We start from the raw sequence: 14,765 nt of genomic DNA, 5'->3' as shown, positions 1-14,765 counted from the left end.
GGCTCAGTAGTTGTGGCTCACGGGCCTAGTTGCTCCGTGGCATGTGGGATCTTCCCAGACCAGGGCTTGAACCTGTGTCCCCCGCATTGGCAGGCAGACTCTCAACCACTGCACCACCAGGGAAGCCCTGTTCTTTTTTTATGAGTAGTATTCTGTTGTGTATATGTACCACATCTTCTTTATCCATTCATCTGTCGATGGACATTTAGGTTGTTTCCATGTCTTGGCTATTGTAAATAGTGCTGCTATGAACATAGGGGTGCGTGTATCTTTTTGAAGTATGGTTTGCTCAGGATATATGCCCAGGAGTGGGATTGCTGGATCATATGGCAACTCTATTTTTAGTTTTTTGAGGAACCTCCATACTGACTTGTTGACTCAGGAGTCCAAAGGCCCAGCCCCTTGCTTCACCTGGGAATGGCTCTGAAGGGTCAACCAGCCCTGGAACTCCCATGGCATCAGCCGAGGCCTCCGTTACACGTAGCATCGCTGCTGTGCTGCAACATCGCAATTAACTTCTCCTTCCCGGAGGCAGCTCCCTTCTCCCTTCAAGTGTTACTCCCGGGAGCTCCCCCCAGGAATCCCCTCCTGCACACCAACAGCGCAGCTTCCTGGGAACCTAAGACTCATCCCAGAGCAACCATTTTCCCCTACACTGTTTCCTTTTATTTATTGACATCATCATAGAATAATTCTGTCATCATTTTCACTGAAAAAGAGACAACTCTTCTCCATCTAGCCATTCATCTTGAAGTTGATTTTCTTTCCTTGTAATTTCATAGTTGTCCCTGGCTAACTGCCTCACTCTCCCATGAACACCTCCATGGACCTCACTAGGATTATTTGTAACCTCACAAATACAAACATCATAAAGAACGCTTGCCTTTCCTCTTTACAAAACCTTGATTTCCCAGTTATAAAATCAATTATATGCAATTGTAGATAGTTTAGAAAATAGGATGAAAAGTTACTCATAATCCCCCAACTTGGAAATGACCACTTCAGTATTTCCATGTTTCCTACCTTTTAAGAATTCTGGTTAAGGTCATACTGTGCCCTGCCTTTCTCACCTGACGTTGTGTTTTATACATTTCATGTCATTAAAAATTCTTTCTAAAGATGGTATTTTAAAGGTGGTCGTATTCCAAGGTTAAGGTTGAGTCCTTGTGCAATAAACCCTTCTCTGATGTCAGGCCTCTAGGTCAGCAACAGTGATTTGAGTGACCCAGGGCAAGTCCACCCACATGGAGTAACAGGGTCAAAGGCCAAAATGCTTTCCAGTCGGTGTGGACCCAGGTGTGTCTTTATTGGTTCCCATGTGGACACTTTGCTTTGAGAAGTCTGTAAGGCTTTTGAGGGTAGAATCTAGAGTCTTTTGCATCCCCTTGCACACCATTTCCCAAAATGTACCTCTGGTTCATGATTTTAGATGGCACACAGGTGAACGTTATTATTATTGATTATTATTTTTTTTAATTTTAAGACTGGTGTAAATTATCCAGGGCTTCACAAATGCTATTGTTTGGGATGAGTAAAAAGCACTTAAGTGGATAGATGTTCAACATCACCAGTCATTAGGGAAATGCAAATCAAAACCATGTAAGATACTACTCTACACCCACTATGATAGCTGTTTTGAAAGAATAAAAGCAAAGCCCAGAAAGCAGTGAGTGTTGGTGAGGATGTGTGGGGAAATTGGAAGACTTGGGCACTGCTGGTGGGAATGCAAAATGGTGCAGCTGTTATGAGAAATGGTATGGTGGTTCTTCACAAAATTAAAACATAGAATTACCATTTGATCCAACAATTCCACTTGTGAGTATATAGATCAAAGAACTGAAAGCAATGACTGGAAGAGATATTTATACACCAATGTTCATAGCGCATTATTTACAATAGCCAAAAGGTGGAAACAACCCAAATGCCATTAATGGATGGATAACAAAATGTGGCATATACATACAATGGAATATTATTTAGCCTTTAAAAGGAATGAAGTTCTGACACATGCTACAACATGGATGAACCTGAAGACAGTATGCTAAGTGAAATATACCAGTCGCAAAAGGATATATATGACTCTACTTATGTGAAGTGGCTAGAATAAATTCATGGACACAGAAAGTAGACTAGTGGTTGCCAGGGGTTGTGGGGAGGAGGAATGGGGAGTTAGTGTTTAATGAGTTTCAGTTCGAAAAGGTGAAAAAGTTGTGGAAATGGATGGTGGTGATGGTTGCCCAACAATGTGAATGTACGTAATGCCACTGAACTTTATACTTAAAAATGGTTGAAACGATAAGTTTTATGTTATGTATATTTTACTGCAATACACAAATGAGTTGATGTAAAGAAAAAAATTAAGCACAGGTGATGTGGCCCGTATAAGGTAGAGTGTGAATGCCCAACTTTGCAAAACACGGTCCAGCCTTGCCCACAGTGTGGTTAGGGATTACAGTAGTTGCATGCAAATGAGAAGCCTTCTTTCAATACTCTGAAGTTTTAAAAAAAATTGTTCCATTTCTGGGCTAAAAAATGTTTTACACTACTTTGTGGTAAATAGGAAGGTAGAAAGAGAAGAAATGTGACATTTGTTGAGAAACTTTTTGTGCTAGTGTTTTATTTTGTTCACTTCATTCTAACAACACTGTGGTGTAGGGACTAACCCGGTTCAAACTGGGAAACTGGGCCCCACTGCCAGTAAGTGGACAGAACAGCCCTCCCCGCTGGGCGGCCCACCCTCACGCTCTGAGCTCTCTGGGGTATCCCTCACTGCTTCTCTGCCTATCCCATTTTCACCTTCTGTCACTGGACATTGAAAAAAAAATTCCACTCATTTGGAATTTTCCATCTGCAGGGCATTAATTTGGAAAAACATGAATTGTGGATCCAGCAGTACATAAATAACGGAACCAAATCTTGTCCCTCACAGCAGAACACACACACTAAAGCCAGAAACAAAACTGGGCACCACTCTGAGCTCTTGGCTCTTCCAGTTTCCTCAGTTTTAAGCCTGTTATAGTCATCTCGTTCCATATGAAAACAAAAATACGCCCTCACCGTGGAAAACAGAGAAGTGCAGAGGAAAAATCCCACCACCTAGAAATAACCACAGTTCACACATTGGTCAATGTACTTCCCACTTTTACTGGGCAGACCAGATACATCAGATACATATTTTTAAAATGGGCTTTACAGTGTATAGTTTTATCACCTGGCTTACAACTAAATATATTGTGAACATTTTCTCTTTTACCACTGTTAAAATAATTGCATAGTATGGAGAAATCATAAGGTATTAAGCACTCTTAATACATTGAGGGAATTTAGATATAATTTTTTTTCAAGGAAACTTTATTCTCTTTCCAAATCCTTGAGAAAACAGGTGTCCTTGTCTTATACAGCTTCCTACTGATGATAGAAACTTGCCCTTCAGCTTAGCTTTTTAATCTGCTTCTCTGTACCCATCTGATCAATCAAGTAATGCATTTTATTTTCTCAAATCTCTCATTTGCTCCCACTTTTCTACCTAGTCTCCCAGTGATACACACACATTTCCATTACTCCAGCATCCTGTCTCTCACCTCTGATGTCTGCCCCCTCCCTTCTCCTTTGCTCCCCTTACAAATGCTTCCTTTCCTTTCCTTTTCAAGATACTATCTTTTTTTAAAATTAATTTATTTTATTTTGTTTATTTTTGGCTGCATTGGGTCTTCGTTGCGGTGCGCGGGCCTCTCATTGAGGTGGCTTCTCTTGTTGCAGAGCCCGGGCTCTAGGTGCGCGGACTTCAGTAGTTGTGGCACCTGGGCTCAGTAGTTGTGGCGCACAGGCTTAGTTGCTCTGCGGCATGTGGGATCTTCCAGGACCAGGGCTTGAACCTGTGTCGCCTGCATTGGCAGGCAGATTCTTAACCACTGCGCCACCAGGGAAGTCCTTAAGATACTATCTTAATTGATTCTGATCACAACTCTATTCAATGCTTTATGCTCAGTTCCACATTGGGAGTAACCTTTAATAATCTGAAGATAGAATTCAATTGTTTAAAGGAAACTATTAATAAGCCCTGGTAGAGTTACATGTATCAAGAAACACAGGACTTGGGAACAAGATATGGCATTTTTTTTTTTTTTAAAGTAGTGTTTTGGAGAGGGCAGGGAAGAGGAAAGTAGTTGGTACTTTAAGGAAATGTTAGGGACCATAGGGAAATCTAGTCACCATTTCAAGGCTACTAACAAATGATCATCTCTCAGTTGGGACATTGGAGAGACAGCCTTTAAAGGTCATGAAACCTGCATGGCAAATGCTGCACACAAATGTGGGTTAATAATAACTTTGTATAGCAAGGCAGATGCCAGGTAGCATAAGAGCACATGCAGACAGTGTTAATTCTGGAGTCCCGGAAGCTGTGAGGTGCTCATCCATCACATGGCCATCTGGAAGGTAGGGACACTTGGTCATTAAAGGAAATCCCTCTGGCACTTCATCCTGTTGCCCACACACGTGGCACATCTACACAAACCCAAAAGCAGTTAGGGCCCAAGATTTGATGAGTACAATGTGCTTATGGGATCAATAGTACCGATTATGTGCGATTAGACTCCCCCGAGAAAATATTTTGACAGACTGTTAACTTGATCTTCCCTGGATACATGCTCTCCCACCTGGTAACCCATCCCAGCTGGTGACGCCTATAATTGCTGGCGTGTGGCAGAACTTGGTTAGGCTCTGATGCTAAGGAGACAGCACATTTTGCGTCCCGAGTTGCAGGGAGAAAATATGGTCCCCACCTATCCAGCCATTCCACCCACACCTTCCAGTCGCCTATCCTGGGCCTGATACCCAAGGCAAAAGGAAAAGACAATCCCTGCCTGGATTGGGGTCCCATCTTGTACTCAGTGAAGCATTTGTTTTCATTTTCAATTTGTTGAACATTTTCAATTTCTGACATCTGCAGGGTCAGAAGTAGGAGAGGCCTGTGAACTGAGTTGGCCCTAGAAATCTGGCTCAGGTTGGGGTAGGGAGCAAACCCTCTCCTCTTGTTCTCTTCTAGGTCCCTGCCCTTGTCATTGTTTTCCTCAAATCAGTAAAAATCAATGAGGTGAAAGAGTTATGAGACCAATCACCAGGGGGCGCCCTAGAGGGGCCTTTTAGGATCCCTGAAGAAGTTCCTAAGAAAGGAGAGTGGGGTCAATTCCTCTGGTGGAATTTAAGGGCAATAATTGGAGTTGGGTGCCCCCAACCCTGCTGTGGGGTGGGCACTAACTGAGCTGCCCCCCTAGAGCCTGTCTGGGTCTCCCTGCCCAAAGAAAGGAACGCCAGAGAGTGTCTCTTCGTGTTTAAGAGGCCAAGTCTTTTCTTGTTTATTTGCCTCTATAGAATTTCACATACTGTAGAACGTCAGATAGACTTGAAATAACTCTCCACCTGAAAGGCAGCACGACTGGCTACATATTGAGGAAGTAAATATCAAGGACACCAGGGCGACCATCCCATCTGGAGTCCTCGATGCTTTTACAAGCAGAGCTTTGGCTGCCAGTCTTCAGCAAGCCATGAGGTAAGAGGAGAGACCCTGTTAATTAAGTGTCCACAGGCAACTAACTAACCTGAGAGGGCAAAAGAGGCAACCCTCCGCTTACCACAACCAGGTAGGAACGGCTGAGGAAAGCAGCGGAGCTGGCCGTGCCAGCATTTACACATGGAACACTTCCTGGGCAGCCAGGTGTCATGGAGCACAGACCCACAGTTCCTGAGGATGAACGGACATGCGGAGTTTAAATCCCCACCTCTCCTTCCCTCTCCTCTCCACCCCCAGCCCCTTTCAGTGGCTTACTGTTTGCGCATGTCATGCTCACAGTTCCGTCCATAGAAAGAGGGAGGGCAGGCACAAAAGGACCCCAGCATGCAGGTTCCCCCATTCAGACAGCAGGTTCTGTTTAGCTCCTTACCTGAAATGTAAGAAAAGGTGGCTGAGAGGGTGGAAGGATTGAAAAGCTGAGTTCCCATAAGCCAAGGTTAATATGGCGGTAAGGACTTAATCTCCCCAAAGTGTTGACAGATGTCTATAAACATTGTAAACCTCACAGAATAAGACTCTCCTTTTTAGTGTTCCTTTGGCTACCTGTGCTTTTGATCAGAGAAATCTTTTTTCACGCATAAGCCAGTGGTGGTACCTGGAGTCCCCAGCATGAAGTGGGATCAGGTGAGGGAAACTGCATTCTGCGGAGGTGAAGTACACAATGCCTGTCTGGCCCCCAGAATCAAAACCAGTCCAACTATTCATCTGCCCAGCTCCAGAATCAGGTGCCCACTCTCTTAGGTGAAGGAGGGTCTAAAAGATACTCAGGACATGTGAAGGACCAGGATAGCAATACCGCACTGTAGATCTAAGGCAGGTACGTCTTACTGTTCTGGATTCCCGTGGATGGTACAAACTGGGAAGGCCGATGACGAATTGCAGGCTCCTCCCGGGACTGAAGGCCATCGTCTCTGAAGGCCAGGTCTCCCTGTGACGGACGGGCAAGTTCACAGTGGCCCAATCCTGAATGACAAAATTAACTCCTTGCATCTGTATTTCAGGCCACGTGAAAATTGCTAGTGATCAAAAAAACAAAGTCTCTTACCAGTGACTAATCCCAGTTCAAATGCTCTGGAAAAGGCCAGGATCAAAATCACACTAGGAAGAGGATATCAGACCTCCATTAGCAAAACAAAGCAAATAAAATCCCTTTGAGTTAACACCTGGGTCTTCTCATCACAGGACCACAGACCACTAGGGAGAAATTGTAGAGCACCACTTTCCTTTTTTTCTTTTCCTTTCTTTTAAAATGGCTGACTAATTCATGTAACAACACAAAGAAAGATGATGAGATTAAAGCCCACCTAATCTCCAACTCTTTCCAACATGTATTATTACTTCTTAGGCTCTGTCCTCATATGCACATAATTTTAAGTAGGTATAAATCTTTTATCTTCTATTTCACGTATGTTTTTTCTCCTGCACATAGTCTTCATATAGGAATTTTAAATGCCTGGATGACATTCTATGTAATTTATGAATCACATTTTACAAACTATTTCATTTAAACCAGTCATTTAAAAGATATTCAAGGTTTAAAAAAATTTCCCATTATTCTTAACGGTTCCCAAATATTGAAAACCTGCCTATACCTTTAACCTTCTCAGAAGCAGTTTCTTAATTTCGTTGTAATATTGACCTTTTCTAACAAAAGAGTAGGAAAACACTAGTCATTTCAGAGGCAGAGCCAATAACCCGTTTGAAGATGTTAAAAGCCAATAGCAAAGGTGGATGCAACCTTAAGTTCCAGGTCTTTTGGAAAAACAGCAGCACTGTTGGCAGCTCTTTAAGGTTTGAACGAGATGAAATCAAACAACAGAGAGGTGTAGGACATGTTTCCTAAGCTGGGAAACTAGTAATCAAAAGCTCACACTCAAGATTGGTTCATACCTGAAAGAAAAGCGTTCCATCTTTCTTTGGTCCACGGCTCCTAACAATTTAGAAAGAAAAAGATATTAGCCTGTTTTTAATTCGCAGTCATTGCCAAAACACCCAAAGGAAAACGTTAATTTCTTGAAGTGAAAATGGGCATTTAAAGAGAAAAATATCCCAGATGAGAAATATCGTCTCCCCAGAAGGTCTCAGAAGCAGGAGCCAGGATGTCGGAAGAAACTGGGGTGTTCCTCCTCAGACAGGTCGGTCCTAATAAACGCTTTGACTAAAACCTTCAGGGAGATTCTCCTTCCTCAGCCACATGCCCCTGGGTGGTGGGGACAGCCCTCTGGTGGGCGGGGAGGCGGAGGTCCATTCGCATTACAATGCTTAAACACTCGGGGGTGGAGGTGAGAGGCGGTGAAGCGGCCAAACAAAGAATGGAAAAGGCCATTCTTGTAAAACAGTTGTTAATTAGCCCTAATGTCTCTATCATTAGTTTCGAGTTAAAAAGATCAGATTTACTCTTTGAAAGAAAGAAAGAAAGAAAAAAAAAAAAAAAAAAAGAGCAAACCAATTACTCTTATCGGGGTGGTGATTCCAAGTGGAGGAGTGGTGGAAACTATTGCTGTAATCGGGAAAACCTGAACACCATGTATGGTTCTCCCAAGGCGTTTGATATTTTATTGAAAAGTTTTATTTCCCGAAATTTGCTTTCATCTTTGGCTTTCCAAGAAAGGTGTGTTGAGCCCGTGCTCCGCCCCAGGCGGACTCAGGTGGTCGAGAAGGGTGTGTCTCAGCGGGTGGGAGGGAAAGGCGTTTGATATTTTATTGAAAAGTTTTATTTCCCGAAATTTGCTTTCATCTTTGGCTTTCCAAGAAAGGTGTGTTGAGCCCGTGCTCCGCCCCAGGCGGACTCAGGTGGTCGAGAAGGGTGTGTCTCAGCGGGTGGGAGGGAAAGGCGAGGAAGCAGGTAGTCCAAATAGAAGTTCAGGGTCAGGAGGGGGTTCCTTCCCTCTCAGGAGTGAGTGGGTGTAAATTCCAGGAGCACCTGAATTTGCAAGCGAAACTGGAAGGAAGCGGAGCCGGCGCCAGGGGTGGGGTGTGGGGCGAGGGGAGGCGGGCAGGGAGGTGCGAGTGTGCGTCCAGGGCCCGTGCCTTCTTGGTGGCCTGCACATCGGGGTGCCAGGCCTGCTCTAGGAAAAAGTTCTGGAAACATGGCAGTCCGGCCTGGGAGGCCATTTCAGCCTTGCCACTGGGTTTCACTGCATTTTAACAGTCTTCCAGCGCCCACAGTGTGGCCTCTTCCATCCCTTCTCCGCCCTGCCCCCAACAACATGGGAATTAACCCCAGATTCAGCTGTGTCCCCTGTTACCCTATAAGCATGTTTTTGGTGGTTCCCTGAAGCCCCAGACGCTGCTGCTGGAGAGGCATGTCACTTAGCCCATGGCCTCTTGAAACCAAGCAGGACCCTGAGGGGCCTTCCCAGGTACAAAAAGCCCCTCCATATCCCTTGTCTCCTGTTGAGTCACAAAGGAGCAGGCTCAAGCAGTTAATGATTAGGACAATAGAGTCACAGAATCTTCAGTTCCTCCCTGAAGGACACCGTGTCTGATGCACATTCCTGAGCTGTGTTGCAGATACTATAACTGCCACCAGAGGGTAAAAGCTAACTGCATGATGATGACCAGACTGTAGCCATGACGTAAGCTGCTCCGTCTTGAGCAGCACTGAATCTATGGCTAGCACAATTCCAAGAACTGGCCTCAAGAGAATGGGAAAAAACTGACCCTGGAGTTGAAGATTAACTGTGGTTAAAACAATCAAGATGATGCTGACACAACAGGCTACCTGGCTCCAACAGATCTTAGCCCACCATACTCCCCTATTTCAAGGTGGATGGGATTGGTTTATGAACCTATTTTCTTGGATTCCCTCTGGGATTAGGTCAATGCTTGAAGGAATCCTTAAGTTGGGATTTTATCTTCTAGTCAAGGGATCATAATTGGCACGCCAACTCTTTGCAAAACAGTTACTTAAAACGTTAGTAATGAGATGCCTCTTTTGGAATCTCAACAGGCACTTAAGGGAACCAAAGAATATTTCTTACACCATGTCAGATCCTTCCACTCTAAGAATCCTTCGTCGCCCATGCTCAGCTTGAAGTTACAGAAGACGTCTTCACCCCTTTTCCCTAGACATGGAAGGAAAATCTGGCAGTGGGGATTGTAACTGAGGAGATGAGACTGTAACTAGGAACTGTCAGCAACTCAGCATTGTTCCAAATCTATTTCTTTCTCTTTTTTTTGCCACACCACAAGGCTGGTGGGATCTTAGTTCCCCGACCAGGGATCAAACCCATGACCCCAACAGTGGAAGCATGTAGTCCTAACCACTGGACTGGCAGGGGGTTCCCCCCAATATATTTCTTAATTATTACTATGCCTGACTTCTACCATTAGCTTAGCTTAGCTTGCTGCTGATGGAGAAAGCTGTTGATGTGTATCGAGATTGAGGATTAGTTTTTCTATAGGCTTCACCCTTGTTCCTTATTCTCCAGGACTAAGTGACCAAAGATTTATGGGTCAGATAATGTTCCAACCACAAGCGAGACCTGACGACTACTTGGAACCGCGTGATGGAGACAATCATCTCTGAAAATAGAAGACTGACCCCTCCCCTGCACGTAACCCCTTTCCCTCTTTTCCCGAGCAAAACCTGGGGGTTTAGGTCTTTGTGACATAAGTCTACCATCTCCCCAGGGTTGCTGGCTTCCTCAATAAGGCTATCTTTCCTTTTACCCTACACTTGTCTTTCAGTACTGGACTCTTGAGCAACGAGCCACGGAGCCTGGGTTTGGTAGCACTCTGACCTAACATCTGAGTGCTCCAGATCATTTAGTTCGTTATTAAATATGTCCAAAATCATAAGTAGTTTCTCAATATCATTCACTCCTAATTTCTAAAGTAAAAGCCCAGTGTTTACATAATATTGCCAGGCACACAAGTGTGAAGCTTTTATCTGGTGCTGAAATGGCACAACTTGTCTCAGGACTTAATGAAGCTCAGGTTCTTTATGTCTTAGCGCAGAAGGAATTCAGCGAGAGGCAAAGTGATAGGTAAGAAGTAGACTTATTAATGTAAAGAGGTTGCAGGAAAACGGAGCTAGAAAGGATGGTCATGTCCCAGGTCTCGGGATGGGCCACCAAGTGAGGGTGCTTGGCTTTGAGCAGGAAGGAATTCAAGAGTGAACCACAGTAAAGTGAAAGCAGAGATATACATTCCATAGGCAGAATGCAGTCCATTTCACAAGGCGAGAGGGCCCCGAAATATGGGTTGGTTAGTTTTTATGGGCTGGGTAATTTCACAGGCTAACGAGTGGGGAAGAGGCAGGGATTTCCAGGAGTTGGGCCACCGCCCACATTTTGGCCTTTTATGGTCAGCCTTGGAACTGTCATGGCGCCTGTGGGTGTGTCATTTAGCATATGCTAATGTTTACAATGAGTGCATAATGAGCTCAAGGTCTACCGGGAGTCAGATCTTCTGCCATCTTGGGCCTGGTCGGCTCTAACCAGTTTTGTTTTGTTTTTTAACATCTTTATTGGAGTGTAATTGCTTTACAATGTTGTGTTAGTTTCTGCTGTAAAACAAAGTGAATCAGCTATACGTATACTTATATCCCCATATCCCCTCCCTCTTGCGTCTCCCTCCCACCCTCCCTATCCCACCCCTCTAGGTGGTCACAAAGCACCAAGCTAGTCTCCCTGTGTTCTGCAGCTGCTTCCCACTAGCTATCTATTTTACATTTGGTAGTGTATGTAGAGAGAGTCCATGCCACTCTCTCACTTTGTCCCAGCTTACCCTTCCCCCTCCCCGTGACCTCAAGTCCATTCTCTACACCTGCATCTTTATCTAACCAGTTTTTGTCGTCTCCAGCTTTTCTCGACCACTGTGTTATTCTTGAAGGGTTGTGCCCTGCCCCCTTCCCTCCTGTTTCAGTTCTCTTGTCACCCATCTCTGTCCATTGGATTTACACCGTGGCAAAACGAATTGGCAGCAGCATCTGAAGCCATTTCAGCATCAGTGTCTACCTCTGTGAAGGCAACAGGTCCACAGGTGCTAAAGAAGAGCCGTTATTTGCTTCTACACCTGCATCTTGGGAGAATTAAACTTTAAATTATTTTTAGTGGGAGGTAGGTCCCCATCAAAGCAATGGTGGGATGCGATGCAGCCCATTTACTTATAGCTGGTGGCATTTTTACTCCACAGCAGCTCACTAATTCCTGCTGTGCTTCAACTCCCTGTGTGGCCTTTCAACTTGTTGAAAAGCTTCAAGTGTCACGCTGAGATTCAGAGAGAATGGGGAACTTGGCCTGAAGCTCTAGAAGCTGGATATGGGGAAGGCCAGTGCAGAGGAGAAAGCTAATCACCCAACCCCAGGAGTTGCACGGAGGCTTAAAGAAAGTACAGTACATTCTTAGTGCACTTTGTGCTTCACAGTCCTCAACAATCCGGTGTGCTAAGTAGATAACAGCATTGGCAATATTAGTCTCATTTTATGGATGAAACAAAGAATCCCGTCTGTGGACTTAAATGTCTTTTTCCACAGAGGCTGGGCAGGTCTGTGGCAGAACTGGCAGCAGGACACCACCCCTGCATTGACACTTCCTTATTTAAAGGGGCTCTTGTGGAACTTTTAGAACTTGAATTAGGATCCCTGGAAATCACCTCCCCACTTTCAGGAGGGAACCAAGGCCCTGAGTCTGCATGGCTGGTGTGTTCAGCCTGCAGCCCACACAGAATCTCTGCGTACCCAAAGACTGGAACTCACTGAAAAGATCTGCATTCCCCACGGGCACAGAGGGCAAAGAAAGGCAAGTGTATGCACTAGACAGAATCTGGGCAAACTTTTGAGTTAGGAAGAAGATGAGGGAGAGGGGAGGGCAGAGGTGCCTGAGTAGCCAGACATTTGCTATCCGGCTGGCGGCCTGCAGACTGTTCATTCAACAAGTATTTAATGAGCCTACTATGTTACCGGTCAAGGGCTGGGCTCTGGGGACACAGTGGTGAGAGGCGACCCCACTGCATACTGGGGGGATAAAGGACGATTATCAGTGATGGTAGTTGTGCGGCTGTCTCTGGGTGGGGAGTTGATTGGTGACTCTAGGATGGCCACTGGACACCTCTGCTCAGTCACTGCTGACTGACAGATGCCACCCAGCATCTGGCCAGTGAGTACTGTGTTAGAGACCCACGGAGGGCCTGGGGATGGGAGACCCTGGAATGCGGGTTCTCCAGTCACCGGCAGCCCACCTCCTCCCTTATGGAGGGCACTGACAAACAAATGGTCTTGGTCTCAGGACGGTTCGGTATTGCCCTCTTGTTGTCAAACCCAAGTTTGTGTGCCAACGCACAAAGGGGCCAAACAGACCGAAACATGCATTGGGCACACGAACTTGGCTTCGACAACTCTGAGCTGTCCTGTGTTAAACACTGGGGCAAGAGAGACAGAGTTGTGTGTGTTTAAAATATACAAGTAAGAATTTGCCTTAAAACCATCCAACCAACCAAGAATAGTTGAAACCAAAAAACATTGTAATCAAAAGAGAAACTTCCAGTGTGTGTCTCAAATTCAAGGAAGAAAACACATTTGGAGGTAGGATAGTTTTAGAAAGCCAATTTGAACATTTCAGTGGTCGAGACCATTTAGAATTAAACCCCAACTGAATAGTTAATAAACAGAGCAGCCATTTCTGTAGCACAATGAGGCGGTTTTAAGGTCAAAGCCTACTTTTATCATAGGGTTCCTAGGGACACGTTGTGTCTTGCTCCTGTCATTGTCCCCTCAGGCCAGAGGATGGGGGAGAGCGGCAAGCCAGGCTGGGGAATTTCTCCAGCTGAGGAATGCGGGGCCTCTTATCCCACCAAGCTCAGCGCCCAACAGCTTCTGATAAAACTCAAGTAACACTCTGTCAGAAGTGGAGCCCTCGCCCGTTCATCAAGTAAATGGCTTTCTGTTTTCACCAGTTAACAAACCCTATTCTGTGTTGTGCGGCTGGAAACCTATTCTGTATTTGCTACAGACCTCTGTGTGGGTTTTAGAAGAATACATTCTTGCTCTCAAAAATCTTCAATCTCAGTAGGGAAGACTGCTCAAACGAGCCATTTTAGAGCTATACTGTTACAGAAATTGGGTAAGAGGGACAGAGAAGGGCTTAAGAGGGGGCTCCATTTGTGTATGTGTGTGCAGGGGGTGGGGACTATATCATATGAATTTCTATGTAGACATATCATAAACTATCTTATCAGGAATCACTTGGTGTGTTTCTGTGTTCTGCAGTGAACTCCCTTATATACATATATATACATATGTATATCCTGGTGATTGCTTGGGAATATATCTAGCCGATAAACTTCTGGCACTGGAATTGCTTGGTTAAAGGGTGGACATTTCCAAATTATTTTCCTAGAAGGCAGCACCGGTCTCCTGTCCCTCCCTTCTCCTCCCTTCCCCACATATCCTCCAGATCCTTACCAGCTGGCTGCAGGAAGCATCTTAATTTTTGCCAATTCTATATGTGAAGATAGTATCCTGTTGTTGTTTGGATTTGCACTGTTATGTTTATTGGATGCTTGTATTTCTTTTTCTAGGGACTGGCAGGTGGTTCTTAGAGGGAACTTGAACTGGAGTTTCCCTCATTTTGTCAACACTGTGGTAAATTGCTGGTTTTCTTGTCTTTCACCAGCCCCTCCCCCTATGCCTTATCCCTTAGACTAGGAGATCCAGAAACCTGGTCTTCTGGAAATCTCGCTTCCCCAGCCTCTAGTGCAGTGTCTGCCTGTGCTGGTTTGCTTTTGGCTAAATCTTATTCCATCTGCCACATTTGTGGCTGACTCAGCGTTACATTTCAGCCTTACTTTCTAAAAGGGAAGGTGGAGCGGGAGTGGACTAGGTCTTTGAGAAGCTCCAAAGGAAAACAAATTGCGCCTCCTAGCCTGAGCCAGGAAATACAACAAAGAATACTCCCTCCCCGCAACAGTGAAGGGAAAAAAAAGTCAATCCTAAGTACTCCAAGCAGTGCCAAATTCTGGGCAACTTATTCAAGAGAGTTCACCATATACAAGACGAGATAGTCCTGATGTATTTACTGGAAACCGTGTTAGGGTAGGGGATTCTGATTTAGACTTGTAGACATGACTGTAGTTTAGAATTCTCACCAAAATTTTTTTCCTTCCAATCTAATTCGACAAATATTCACTGACCAGCTATATGTGCTGAGCATATCGGGGGAGACAGCGATCTCCAAGTTTGGGCTCCTGC

The 14,765-nt window shown here is 45.0% G+C and overlaps 1 protein-coding gene across 1 annotated transcript; it reads right to left on the bottom strand.

Moving 5' to 3' along the window:
- Positions 1 to 4,317: 4,317 nt before the first annotated feature.
- On the bottom strand, positions 4,318 to 7,491 carry CRIPTO (cripto, EGF-CFC family member). The gene is made up of 6 exons (XM_059939439.1): positions 7,463 to 7,491; positions 6,618 to 6,670; positions 6,401 to 6,535; positions 5,828 to 5,942; positions 5,634 to 5,743; positions 4,318 to 4,430 (listed from the first exon to the last, which is right to left on the bottom strand). The coding sequence occupies exons 1-6, from the start codon at positions 7,480 to 7,482 to the stop codon at positions 4,318 to 4,320; spliced, it is 546 nt and encodes a 181-aa protein (XP_059795422.1). The 5' UTR covers positions 7,483 to 7,491.
- Between the last annotated feature and the right edge of the window lie 7,274 nt (positions 7,492 to 14,765).

This window comes from Balaenoptera ricei, chromosome 11 (genome assembly GCF_028023285.1).
Source record: "Balaenoptera ricei isolate mBalRic1 chromosome 11, mBalRic1.hap2, whole genome shotgun sequence".
NCBI classification, from domain to species: Eukaryota; Metazoa; Chordata; class Mammalia; order Artiodactyla; family Balaenopteridae; genus Balaenoptera; species Balaenoptera ricei.
The sequence above is the reverse complement of the archived record's forward strand: the minus strand, read 5'-3'. Positions and strand labels throughout refer to the sequence as shown.

Excerpts from the sequence above, each read along its gene's own strand:
- CRIPTO (XM_059939439.1), bottom strand. The coding sequence starts at position 7,482 with ATGGAACGCTTTTCTTTCAG. Across the intron at positions 6,536-6,617 it reads TGAACTGGGATTAGTCACTG|GATTGGGCCACTGTGAACTT; the intron begins GTAAGAGACTTT and ends TTTGTCATTCAG. Across the intron at positions 5,744-5,827 it reads GAGCATGACATGCGCAAACA|GAACTGTGGGTCTGTGCTCC; the intron begins GTAAGCCACTGA and ends GTTCATCCTCAG.